At 34.0% G+C, this 12,744-nt stretch overlaps 1 protein-coding gene across 5 annotated transcripts in view; it reads left to right on the forward strand.

The window, feature by feature from the left end:
- PRKCI (protein kinase C iota) overlaps positions 1 to 12,744 on the forward strand; it is a 79,850-nt gene that overhangs the window by 37,151 nt on the left and 29,955 nt on the right. For 4 of the 5 annotated variants that reach the window (XM_033429548.2, XM_004270564.3, XM_033429551.2 and 1 more), the window contains 6 exons: positions 337 to 426; positions 2,100 to 2,150; positions 6,052 to 6,137; positions 7,637 to 7,777; positions 10,395 to 10,449; positions 11,519 to 11,577. In XM_033429548.2, the coding sequence (XP_033285439.2) occupies positions 337 to 426; positions 2,100 to 2,150; positions 6,052 to 6,137; positions 7,637 to 7,777; positions 10,395 to 10,449; positions 11,519 to 11,577 (482 nt within the window). The remainder of the gene's footprint in view (positions 1 to 336; positions 427 to 2,099; positions 2,151 to 6,051; positions 6,138 to 7,636; positions 7,778 to 10,394; positions 10,450 to 11,518; positions 11,578 to 12,744) is intronic. The other variant, XM_033429549.2, reaches the window with a different exon arrangement.

Here is a 12,744-nt window from a genome sequence, read left to right on the forward strand (position 1 = left end):
CTTTTTCTGCACTGACAATCTAAAATGTGGTCAGGGTAGATTCTGTTTGCTATATTTTGAATGTAAACATCATCAAGAATTAAATGGTTTTATACATTTAAAGTTTGGTATCTGTGAACCTCATGTAATATTTTGTAGAAATAGGAGTGGGAGTTATGTTACCTACTTCAGAGAATAGAATTGTCTAAATAAATATCTCAAGTTTAGTCCTTGTCAAATATTTTCTGTAAGTATGAAATTGTTTTTCCTCAAGATTTTATGTAGTAGAAATTGTTTACTGGTCATATGTAGAGGATTTTAAAAGTGAGCTTTACTTTTCCTTTTTATATTTTTTAGGAGACCCATGTACAGTATCATCTCAGTTGGAGTTAGAAGAAGCCTTTAGGCTTTATGAGCTAAACAAGGATTCTGAACTCTTGATTCATGGTAAAGGAATAGTCATTTCCTACTCTTCTAGAACTATACTTCTTTAAAAACATAACCCTGTATCCTTAACCATTTAAAAACATGGTCCTGATGTCATTTTCTTAATCTGTATCCCTCCTTTCTATGTAATTGTCCTTGTTCAGTAGTGTCTCAAATGCTAGAGAAGACAAAATCGATCAGCTTCTTATAATCTTAGGAAATTTCTTATTTGTGTATACCTTCTTGGGTATTAAACTGTGATCATCTCAGTGTTTTACAGCAAAGTTTTAGCATAGAATTTAAGAATTGAGAGCCCAGTAGAACCTAAGTCATCCCCTTGCAGTTTTGTAATGTATGCAAATGATGGTTTCCAAAGGTAAGATATCTTAAATGTCCTTTCTTTTGTTTAAGGGTTAACTGTGAAACTATTTATGTAGTAATCATAGACATTAGTGTGTTAAAGGTCAGCAAGCCTGAGAGGTGGGTAGTTGTATAGAAGGAGAGACCTAAACTCAGCCATCATGTAACTGGTACATTGTAAACCTGGGTTGTAAATCTAGGTATTCTCTTTCCAAATCTGTGTTCTTTTCATTCTGCCATGCTACCCCTCAAATTTTTTAGGTCATGTAGAATCCACTTAATATGCTTAATATAATTGCAATACATTGGCAGTATTTCACATAACATTTTTGGGAGTCTTAGGAGACTAGACCTAGGGAACTCTTTACAACTTGAAACAAATATAAATCTCCCCTCAATATAATGACTTATTTCAATACCTTGTTATTATTCCTTTGTACTTTCCTTTACAGTGTGATTTTTTAAAAAAAAAATAGTTTGATTTTTGTATCCCTTCAGAATTTGACATAGTGACTCCCATGGGATTCATACTCTAATTTGTTGAGATCCTGGAAGAATGTTAGAAGTCTTCCTTTGGTCATCTCTGTCTAGAATAAAGCTACAGTGAATGTTTAAAGAAATTATTTGTCTTAAGCTTTATTGCTTTTTATGCTATATCAGAGATCTGTTTTCAGAAGTTAGCTTATATTTCAACTTTTAAAAATATTCCAGGAACTGTGTTTCCCATACTCTGTGCTCAAAACCATGTCCTTTTTTGTACATCACAGACTACAAAGAGTTGACTAGATGTTTATAAATGTACGATTTCATTATATTCTATCTCTTTATAAAAATGTTTTGAATTAGCATTTTTATAAATCTGTAGCTCCTAAGACAAAACTTACATTTTTGGATTTGGATACTGTTTTTAATGTTAATTTATTCCTAAGTTTAGAAAAACTGTAGTGGCTTATGTTTATATTTGTATACACTTTGTAATTTTAATTCTTCATCCTAGCAAATTTGTCACTACAATGAGGATTTAAGGAAATAGTTAATGATTTCTCTAATGACCAAAAAAAAAAATCAATTAGTGATGTAATAGGGATTGGAATGAGTAATTTGAGCTTCTAATGCATTGTTTATGGATGTTCGCTTTCATAAGAATTTCTTTTATTATAGCCTTGGTAAAATGGGTCCCTTCAAAAAATAGTACTGACCATATGTTAAGTATCTTGTGTCAAGAGAAGGTCAGGTTTAAATTTAGATCAATTTATGTGATATTTGAATTTAAAATTCTGTGTAATTTGTATGTTTTAAATATGCTGTATTAATTTTAGTTTGTTGTTTTTCAGTATTCCCTTGTGTACCAGAACGTCCTGGAATGCCTTGTCCAGGAGAAGATAGTGAGTGTTTATATACTTCATACCTTTGAATAGAGTTATTTATGATACAGTGGCACAAGAGAAATCAGAAATAGAACTTTTAATTCATTTGATTTCTTTTCCATTCTTCAGTCTAATTTAGAGTATATTAGTAAACTGCCTAAAGTCTCTACTTTTCCCAAATTGAAATGAGGCAGTTTTTTTTTTTTAATTAGAAAAAACATTATTTATTTATTTGGTTGTGCTGGGTCTTAGTTGCAGCAGGCAGGCTCCTTAGTTGCATCTCACGGGCTACTTAGTTGTGGCCTGCAAACTCTTAGTTGCAGCATGCATGAGGGATCTGGTTCCCTGACCAGGGATTGAACCCGAGACCCCTGCGTCGGGAATGCAGAGTCTTAACCACTGTGCCACCAGAGAAGTCCCAAAATGAGGCAGTTTTTAATTACAACTTACTGACATAATTGTCTATTGTGCATTTGAAAGGAAAATTAAGTTGATTTTAAGTCCTTTCCTGTTTTTTTTTTTTTAATTAATTAATTTATTTTTGGCTGCGTTGGGTCTTTGTTGCTGCGCTCAGGCTTTTCTCTAGTTGCAGCGAGCAGGGGCTACTTTTCATTGCGGTGCGTGGGCTTCTCATTGTGGTGGCTTCTCTTGTTGCAGAGCACGGGCTCTAGGCGCATGGGCTTCAGTAGTTGTGGCACGTGGACTCAGTAGTTGTGGCTCACGGGCTCTAGAGCACAGGCTCAGTAGTTGTGGTGCACGGGCTTAGTTGCTCCATGGCATGTGGAATCTTCCCAGACCAGGGATCAAACCCATGTCCTCTGCATTGGCAGACGGATTCTTAACCACTGCGCCACCAGGGAAGTCCCCATTTCCTGTTTTTTAATCTTGGAAATTTTCAAACCTATGGAGAAGTTGAAAAAACATAGAAACACTGAAAACAAAGATACCCATATATCTTTACCAAGATTCACCAATTATTAACATTTTCTATGTTTGCTTTATCTCTGTATCTGTGCACACACATGCATACATGTATATACATAACAAACCCTTGTTTTATTTTTTTTTTATTTTTATTAAAGAAGATGTTGGGGGTAGGAGTTTTGTAATTTATTTATTTATTTTTGCTGTGTTGGGTCTTCGTTTCTGTGCAAGGGCTTTCTCTAGTTGTGGCAAGTGGGGGCCACTCTTCATCGCGGTGCGCGGGCCTCTCACTATCGCAGCCTCTCTTGTTGCAGAGCACAGGCTCCAGATGCGCAGGCTCAGTAGTTGTGGTTCATGGGCCTAGTTGCTCCGCGGCATGTGGGATCCTCCCAGACCAGGGCGCGAACCCGTGTCCCCTGCATTAGCAGGCAGATTCTCAACCACTGCGCCACCAGGGAAGCCCTTGTTTTATTTTTATTTATTTTTTTGTGTACCCTTTGAGAGTAAGCTGACATGACACTTTACCTCTAAATACTTTAGCGTGCATCCTTAAGAATTGTTATGAAACTTTCTTTTGAATGTCTAAGCTAGTGGTTAGCATTAATGAGATGAATTGAAAGAGGCAACTATTTGGTCTGATGGAATATGTTTATATGTATATATTCATATATATATATATACATATGTGTATATGTATATATATTTGATATATACATATATATACCAAATTTGAATTTAATGTATGGTATAATTTATAGATTGTAGATATTAGGCAACTCATTTTTATTTGTGGTTTCTGTACATATCCATGACTTTAGAAGGAATAGTAGTAAATGTTTTGCTTTGTATTAAGTGAAATAGCTCTAAAGTTTTAATTCTGTAACTCTTCGTGCAACTTGGTGAAAAGGAAAAATTAAAGAACTGGGTGTTTGTATATAGAGTTGAATGAGGGCTATGTACTTTATAGGAAGATGGGGAAATATAAGGAGTAGGTAGGCCTCTGAAGCAATAGTGAAAAATTTAGGTTTGGATTCAGCTAGGAGTATTTCATTGGGTTTCCAGTGGCAGATGGATTACAGCCAGTGTGGGCTGCCTTCACAGAGGTGTTGGAGAAGTAGCTCTCCTTTGTCCAGGCCAGTGTTTTGAAAGACTTGCCATTATAGCAAATCTTGGTTGCAGAGTCCCATCTGCAAATCTATTATGGGTCTGTAGCACACTTGCCAGATAAAATGTCTTTTCCTACCTTTTCACTGTATTTCATGCTCACTTTTCCACTTTAAAATTTGCTGGTGGGGATTTTTACACAGTCCTCTCCAGTATAATTAATATTACTAAACTAGAGCATGGAGGAAAATTGATAACCATTAAAGTGATCCCTTGGCTCTTTTAATTCCTAGGCAACATTAACATGTTTAAATTTAAGATATATCAAGTTGTAGTTCATGAAAGTTTCTGAAATAAGATGTTCTTTTAGGTTAAGATATTAACAAACTTTCTGCTTTGGTTACTCCTAACAGAATAAATAATTAAAAATGAAAGCATATATATTTTAGGTTCTATATTATGCTGTCTCAGAATTTCTAATTCAGAGTATTTCTTTCTATCTTAATTTTAAATAGTAGACCCAGTGCTACATTTGCTTTAAAATGAGTTTTGAGGGAATTCACTGGTTGTCCAGTGGTTAGGACTCCACGCTTCCAGTGCAGGGGGCATGGGTTCAATCCCTGGTCGGGAACTAAGATCCTGCAAGCCACGCGATTCAGCCAAAAAAATAAAATGAGTTTAGAAACCTAATGGAATTTCCACAGTGATTACTATTACTGTGGGATGACTAATAGACAATATATTTAATAGTGATTGACTTACCCAGAATTACACCGGTGGACTTGATTTGATCTCATGGGACCTCTTTGTTTAGGGAATGTATTTAGAATAGTTAAAGATATAAAAAAATATAAAAACCATTGCATAAAAGGTTGTTGCGAAGAGAATATTCTTGTGGTTACAAAATGTCCCTTATACGTTATTTACAAAAACGTACCTTTACAAAGAAGAAAACTAGCCATCACTGCCTTTAACAGAGTGATTGAACACGTAGGGGGAGTCAACAATCTCACATTTGTACATTTCTTGATGAGATGCAGTAAGAAATATACATCACCTGTGTATTATTTTTGCCAAAAGTATTTAATACTTTTTATCTGGGAATCCTTTTTTTTATCTGGGAAGTGTGTTACAAGTCCATAATAGATTTGAGTCTAATGAGGAAACAGACAAATCCAGAATGTAGGTCATGATATAAGACATCTGCCTAGACTCTTTCAACATCATGAAAAGCAAACAACAACAAATAAGATAGAGTGAATGTTTTAGCATACATTAAAGAGACAAAAAAGGTATAGTAATGAAATTCAGTGCCTGAATCTTGATTGGATCCTGGAGAGAAAAAGAAAACTATGAAAGACACTTTTCAAGCAAATAGGGAAATTAGCAGATGAAGTGTATATTAGGTGATATTTAATTAATGTTAATTTTCTAAGACACTATAATGGTATTGGGGTTAAATAGAATTAGGGGGAGTGTCCTTAATCTCAGGCAATGGATACTTAGGTATTTAAGGATGAAGTGTTATGATGTCTGCAATTTATTTTTAAATGATTCAGAAAAAAAAGTGTATGTGTAAATAGAGAAGAAAGCAAATGTGGCAAAATTATAGTAATAGATAAATGTAGGTGAAGGATGGAGATGTTTATTCTTTCAACTTTTCTGTGGGCTTAACATTTTTTCAAAATTAAAAGTTAGGGGACAATTAAAAAACAGAAAAGCCTAGTCTCTTGATGACTTTCATTTTTTCACTTTCAGATTTTTATCAATATTTTTTTTCCTGCAATGAATATCATGAAAAAAATCACAGACGATTATAAAATGACTTTATATTCACACTTGCTCTTTTTGTTTCTTCCTTTTTTTTTTTTAACTTTTAATCTCTCTTCAGAATCCATCTACCGCCGAGGTGCACGCCGCTGGAGAAAGCTTTATTGTGCAAATGGCCACACTTTTCAAGCCAAGCGTTTCAACAGGGTAAACCTTAGTTTGCTGAATATTGATAATTTGAGAAATCTGGGTTTTTCCTCTCTACTGTTATTCCTTTCTAAAGGAGTAATTAGGGTGACCTACAATTCCCAGTTTGCCAGGGGTAGTACATCTGTTATCTTGAGGTAATTTTTAATAGCATCTCCTTTGACTCATAAAAATGTTCCAGCTTGGATGATTAGTTATATGGTTACCCTATCTGTAAGAAAGTTGGATTTTTTTTTAATATAATTCAAGACAGCCAGAAAATAAGCAAGGTTTATTTTGCAAACCATTTACTGTTGTAAATTTTTTTTGGTTTTCCCTGTTTTAGAAAATGAGAATTGCAGTCATTTATCTAGCTTTTAGTATGTACCAGGCACTTTTCTGAATGCTTGCCATGTAGTGACTCATTTAATCCCTGCAACAACGTTGTGAGAGGGGTACTATATATTTCCATTTTATAGATGAAGAAACTGAGGTGCAGGATGGTTAGATAACTTGCCCAAGATGACACGGCTAGTAAGTGGCAGAGCCAAGGTTGGAGATCAGTCTGTCTCCAGAAGTCCATGTTTTTAACTACTGTTGTTAACTACAGTTATCCATTTCCATTCTAGAACTCGCGCCGTGTTCTCAATTCTTAATGTAATAGAAGCTACCACCCGAGGTTCCCAAATTCCTGTTCCCAGTAGCACTGATATTTAAAAAGCTTTGAAGTGAGAAGTCACTTTAGGCGTTGCTCTTTAAGAGAGCAGTGGTGTGGCTTCCCTCGTGGCGCAGTGGTTGAGAGTCTGCCTGCCAATGTAGGGGACTGCGGGTTCGTACCCCGGTCCGTGAAGATCCCACATGCCGCGGAGCGGCTGGGCCCGTGAGTCATGGCCGCTGAGCCTGCGCGTCCGGAGCCTGTGCTCCGCAACGGGAGAGGCCGCAACAGTGAGAGGCCCGCGTAACGCAAAAAAAAAAAAAAAAAAAAAAAAAAAGGGAGAGCAGTGGTGACCTAAATGGGAAGGAAATCCAAGAAAGAGGGGAAGAATGTATATGCATAGCTGATTCATTTTGCTGTACAGTAGAAACTAACACAACATTGTAAAGCAACTATACTCCAATAAAAATTAATTTAAAAAAAAGAGAGCAGGGCTTCGGTTTGACCTCTGAACAGACTGATAGGTTTATGTTTGCTTGGGAGTCCTTGCACAGCTTTTTCTGCTATGTGTTTTTCAAGTTTAATTCACTTTTCCTATTGTCATTACTCTGAACTTAATTAGGTGAAGACTGAAAATTCGTGGACTTAGGAAACAACATGGTTGCAAATTTCAGTCTCTTTAAAACAAGCTCTCCTTTCTGTTTATTTTCCCATGACCATCATAGCTTTGGAAAAGTTATGTATGATGAAGGGAATTGAGTTAGAGAAGAAAGCCACTTACTTTCACTATTTTATGAGCAAACTGTTGGGAAATGATTATGACCTTTTTTTTGTTAATAAAATACTGTTGAATTACTTTCTCCAGCGTGCTCATTGTGCCATCTGCACTGACCGAATATGGGGGCTTGGACGTCAGGGATATAAGTGCATCAACTGCAAACTCCTGGTTCATAAGAAGTGCCACAAACTTGTAACAATTGAATGTGGGAGGCATTCTTTGCCACCGGTAAGACACTGTTGTCTAATTTTTTTTTATAGAGCATTTTTGATAACACTGCTAGAACAGAAGGCTAAAATAGGGGGGTGTTAAGGAATCACAGCTCAACAGTGTTGTTACAGAATGTGGGTAGGAATACTTTAGGAGTCCAGTTATCATGTGAATTTTGGAATTGTTATTACAAATTTGTTTGTAGGATATGGTTAACTTCTTTGTTTGACCTGCTACAAAATGATTTGGTCTAAATTAGGAAAATGTAAGGAGAACCATTTAAAAGATATTTTTCTCTTCTTTAAGCTAAACTCTTTAGTTTATAGCTCCCATTATTCTAGCATCTATACTAAACAGATTAGGTGAGAAGAGTCAGAGTCTTCATGTTTGCTCTGTAAAGTGTGAGATTACTGGTGAGTTTTTGCATTTAAAATTTTTATTTTTCACTTTCTATTTTAAATATGAAATTAAAACAAGTTCATTATAGAAAGAATAGAGAATAAAAATGAATAAAGAAAAATTAAACAAAAACCCCCGTGAAATCTACCATCTAAAGGTAATTGTCATTTAGTGTATATTCTTCCAGAAGTATGCAAATTTATATGCATAGACATTTAAAATTTTTCTATAGAGTATAATGAACTTCCAAATACCAGTCATCCAGCTCCAACAGTTATCACCTCACGACCAATCTCATTTCATCTATACCCCACCCATTTAACCTGCCCTCATCCTATATTGTTTTGAAACAAATTCCAGATGTATTTCAGTATGTACCTCTAAAAGATAAGGACTGTTTTTTAAAAGTAGCTAAAAAATAAGTTCCTTATATCAAATATCCATCAAGGCAATGTTCAAAATTTCAGTTGTCACATAAATGTTATAATTTTGTTTTCATAATTTTCATTGTGATGAGTCAGGATTTAAATGAAGTTCATATTTGCAATTGATTGACCATATTTACAGTTGATTGATATGTCTTAGATATTTTTAAATTTACTGATTCTTCATCTCTCTCTCTTTTTTCCCTTACAATTTAATTATAGAAGAAACTGTGTTATTTAAAGTGATTCAGAATTTTTCTCTTTGCTTCTCCATGGTTATGTTTAAAATGTTCCCCTGTCCTCTTTATTTTCTGTATATTATAGTTGAATGTAGAGGTTTGATTAGATTCTGGTTTTTGTTTTTTTGTGGGTTGTTTTGAGACTGTTTCATAGAAGGTGGTGTGTTTATCCGTCAGAAGGCATACAATGTTTGGTTATATCTCGTTCTTTTACATACTTTTTAACAAAAGTGAGGTCATATTTTTACTATTTTCTAACCCATTTTTCTCACTGAACAATAGATTTTGGTCATCTTTCTCTATCTATCTATATCTTCATCATTTTTAGCAAAGTATTTTATGTGTCTATACCATAATTTATTTAATCTGTTCCCCATGATTGAACATTTGAGTTGTTTTCTAAATTGTCCTATGAGGAAAATCATAATGAACTTCCTGGTAAATAAATCTTATTATTTCCTTAAGGATTCAGAAGTAGAATTACTGGTTTAAAGGATATGTGTTTTTAAAAAGATCTGGGTTCGTCTTTCTAAGTTATCTTTTAGAATGATTATACCATGTTTACTCGTAGTACCTTCTTTGGACATTGTGGAAGTAGGTTATTACTGGTGGCTTGTTGGTAGTAGAATTATTTAGCCAGTTCATGTAAGTTTACAAATGGGTTTATAGTTAGGGAGGTAAAAAGCCAATTTTAAGGAACAGCAGAAGGCCAAAAATTGTGAACATAATTTATCCAGGTTACTGTTGATATTCTTGAGTATTCTTAGGCAATGGAATGACTTGTGTGAGTTCATAAATGTAGAAGGAAAGAGGGCAGTGTTAGTGATTATATTGATATTTTAGGGTGGTGCTAAACACATTGAAAAACCCATGAGCTTATTTTTAAGGCAGCCTTAAAAGTATAACTTTATAACTAATGCTGCTTCTCAGATTTACTCTTTCTTGCGGGTATTCATTAAACTTTGGTCCAAAATTAACGAATAAGTAAGATTTTGGTTTGAATTAGCATTGTTCCTGAGGTTATTGGCAGTTAGTTTCTTGGAGGTATTTCTTTTCCATTTTTGGGTCACTGACCCCTTTGAGAATCTTCAGAAAAATGGGAAACCCATAAAATTTTACATATAATTTCAATAAGTTTATAGACATCTTGAAGTCTACTTCTGGACATCAGCTAAGTAACTCTATACTAAGACTCCTTTTGCCAAAGACTTAAAGTGAGTATGTGGAGCTCAAAGGAAGAATAGGTGGTATAGAGGAGAAATAAATCAGAGTATGTAGGAGTTCAATTTGATTTCTAATTGATAGTCTGAAATTAGTTTTGTGTTTTTTCTGTGATCTGTAAAATGTGATAACATTACGTCATTCATAGGAATGTTGTATGGTTTCACATATAATAAAATTTAAAATAAATTATATATAGTAATGTAATTCTCACTTATTAAGTTATATTCTTTCAAATTTAAATTTTAATATGCTGTGTCTCATTGAAATGATGTTGTTTCTGGATTTATAGAGGTATTGGGATTTAAAAAGAATGCACTAAGTTACTGTATCTTTGGAAATGATTTGTAGGAACCAATGATGCCCATGGACCAGTCATCCATGCACTCAGACCATGCACAGACAGGTAAGAATGACACTGGCACAAACCATTGCTCACTAACAAAGTGTCATTTAAAGACTTCTTTATGTGACTCTTATACCTAAATTTAAAGACATTTATATTCTTCCCAAATAAAAGCTAGGTAACCATATTTTGTGGTGTTAACATCAGTCACAGTAGTTAACATATGTTTGGCATTTTAAAAAGACAACTATGTAAACTACAACAAATGGCTCTTTTCTTTTATTCAGATAAATTTCTTTTGAGACCCCTTTATATTCAGCAAACCTACTTTTTTTCAATAATGAAAACATATACTGATTTTGTGGACCGTATTGACTATATTCAAGTGACTGTTTTTATTAAAAAACTCTATCATGAGATGAAGAAATGATGTAAAATATACAGAGATGCTGTATAGACAATTCAGAAAAGATCGTGTGAGTTCAAATGTCTAAAAAAAAAACAAATGTCTAGTAGATACGAAACCTTAAATATGTCTCTGGGAAATTTGGAGAGCAATTAAATGGGACAGAGCAGCCTGATCTGGGAAGAATCAAGGAAAAGAAAACAAGGGAGTTTTTCTGGAAGGACAGAGTGTAGTATCTTGTTCATGGAAGAAGCTGATTGTATGAAATGTAGGCTTTTTTTTGTTTTTTTTTTACCCAGGTAGCTTTAAGGAATAGAAGCCTGGAGTCCAACTGAGTCCACACTAGAGACCCTCTATCACTATGCCTCAATCATACTAATATAATTAAGTAGGGTTTATAGAGTCACCCTTTTGGAAGGAATTGATTAATTTGTAAAGAAGAGAAATATTTTTTTAAATAGCAAAAGTATTTGTTAAAATCAGTACTTGGCTATTGATTGGTTCCTCCTCTCTTTACCCTCATTAAAGATTAGAATTTAACTGGTATTTATGTATAATTTGTTATTAGTAGGACAGATACTCAATTTTAAATGATGAACACTTATTCAGAAATAAAAATTAAGAAAAATCAAATGAAGAGAAAATTTTAAGTGTAACTCGGTTAATGTATACTATGTTTCTCTCTCTCTCTTTTTTTTTTAATGTTTGGGATTGGTTTTTTAGTAATTCCATATAATCCTTCAAGTCATGAGAGTTTGGACCAAGTTGGTGAAGAAAAGGAGGTAAGATAATTAATTAGTCTTATGGTACATTATGTCATCAGCTTTTTAATGTGACAGTTTAAAAATATGACAAATTGACTGGCTTAAATTTTAGATCATAATTTTGTAGGGATGATTTTCAGTGATTCTAGAGTTTTATTCTGAGTTAATTCAATAAGTAAATTGCTAAAATCATTTAAATTAAGAAAGAATCTGATGAGATAACATATTCATTTTAAGATAGCATAATCTAAAAATTATAATGCATTTAAGAATGGCATTTAGAATACTTGGTAGTATTGTTTAAAATATAGATCCTTCCATTTTATGGGCTAATTGTTTATTTAAAGTATAAATGATTAAGCATCTTAACTGCCCATCTTTTTTGACTATTAAACATTTTATCAGCTTTTAAAACAGTTTAATTAAACCGATAACCAATTTTTTGAAAAAAGCTTATAGTAAAGAAGATTTATCATGCCTCACACCTTCCACTCCCACTTTGACTTCTGAGAGGCAACCCCTTTTAATCATTTCTAGTTGTGTCCACAATGTTTATACGTCTCTTTTTCAATTTTTCAACTTTATATATTTCTAACCATGAAAGGTTTGAACTAGTACACTACCCCGCGCCCCCCCCCCCCCCCGGCTCCCCCGCTTTTCTCTTCTTTTTCCAATGTTTGATAGGTGTATCATGTTTTACTCTGGGTAACCTTTTTATTACAGAAAATTTCAAACATCAATAAAAGTAAACAATACTATTCCAAGCTCCTGTGTCCATTACCCAGTTAAAACAATTGTCCGTACGTGTTTTGTCTACCAGCTTGCCTCACTCCTGTACTGTTTTGAAGCACATCTGTTGGTTACCTATTTAATCTCCCATCTCAGTTTCTTATTCCATCAATTTAGTCAATACCTTGACTCTCCTTTAGCCATCCTTTCTCTTTCTTCCAGCTTTCCTCTTTTAGCTACATATTTACTTTTATGCTGCCAAGGTTATTAACATTCATAATCTGTCCTGCAAGTGTAACCACATCTTTCATATTTTGTTCATTGGTTGACAATGAGTCATCCAAAGGAGGAAATTCTTAATAATAAGGAACAAATTCTCTGTTCTTCTGGCACGATGAGTTAGTAAAGTTTCCTTTTGTTTGATCCTTGATGTTATTTTATAGCTTTTTGTTCTTT

The sequence above is a fragment of the Orcinus orca genome, chromosome 5 (assembly GCF_937001465.1).
Source record: "Orcinus orca chromosome 5, mOrcOrc1.1, whole genome shotgun sequence".
NCBI classification, from domain to species: domain Eukaryota; kingdom Metazoa; phylum Chordata; class Mammalia; order Artiodactyla; family Delphinidae; genus Orcinus; species Orcinus orca.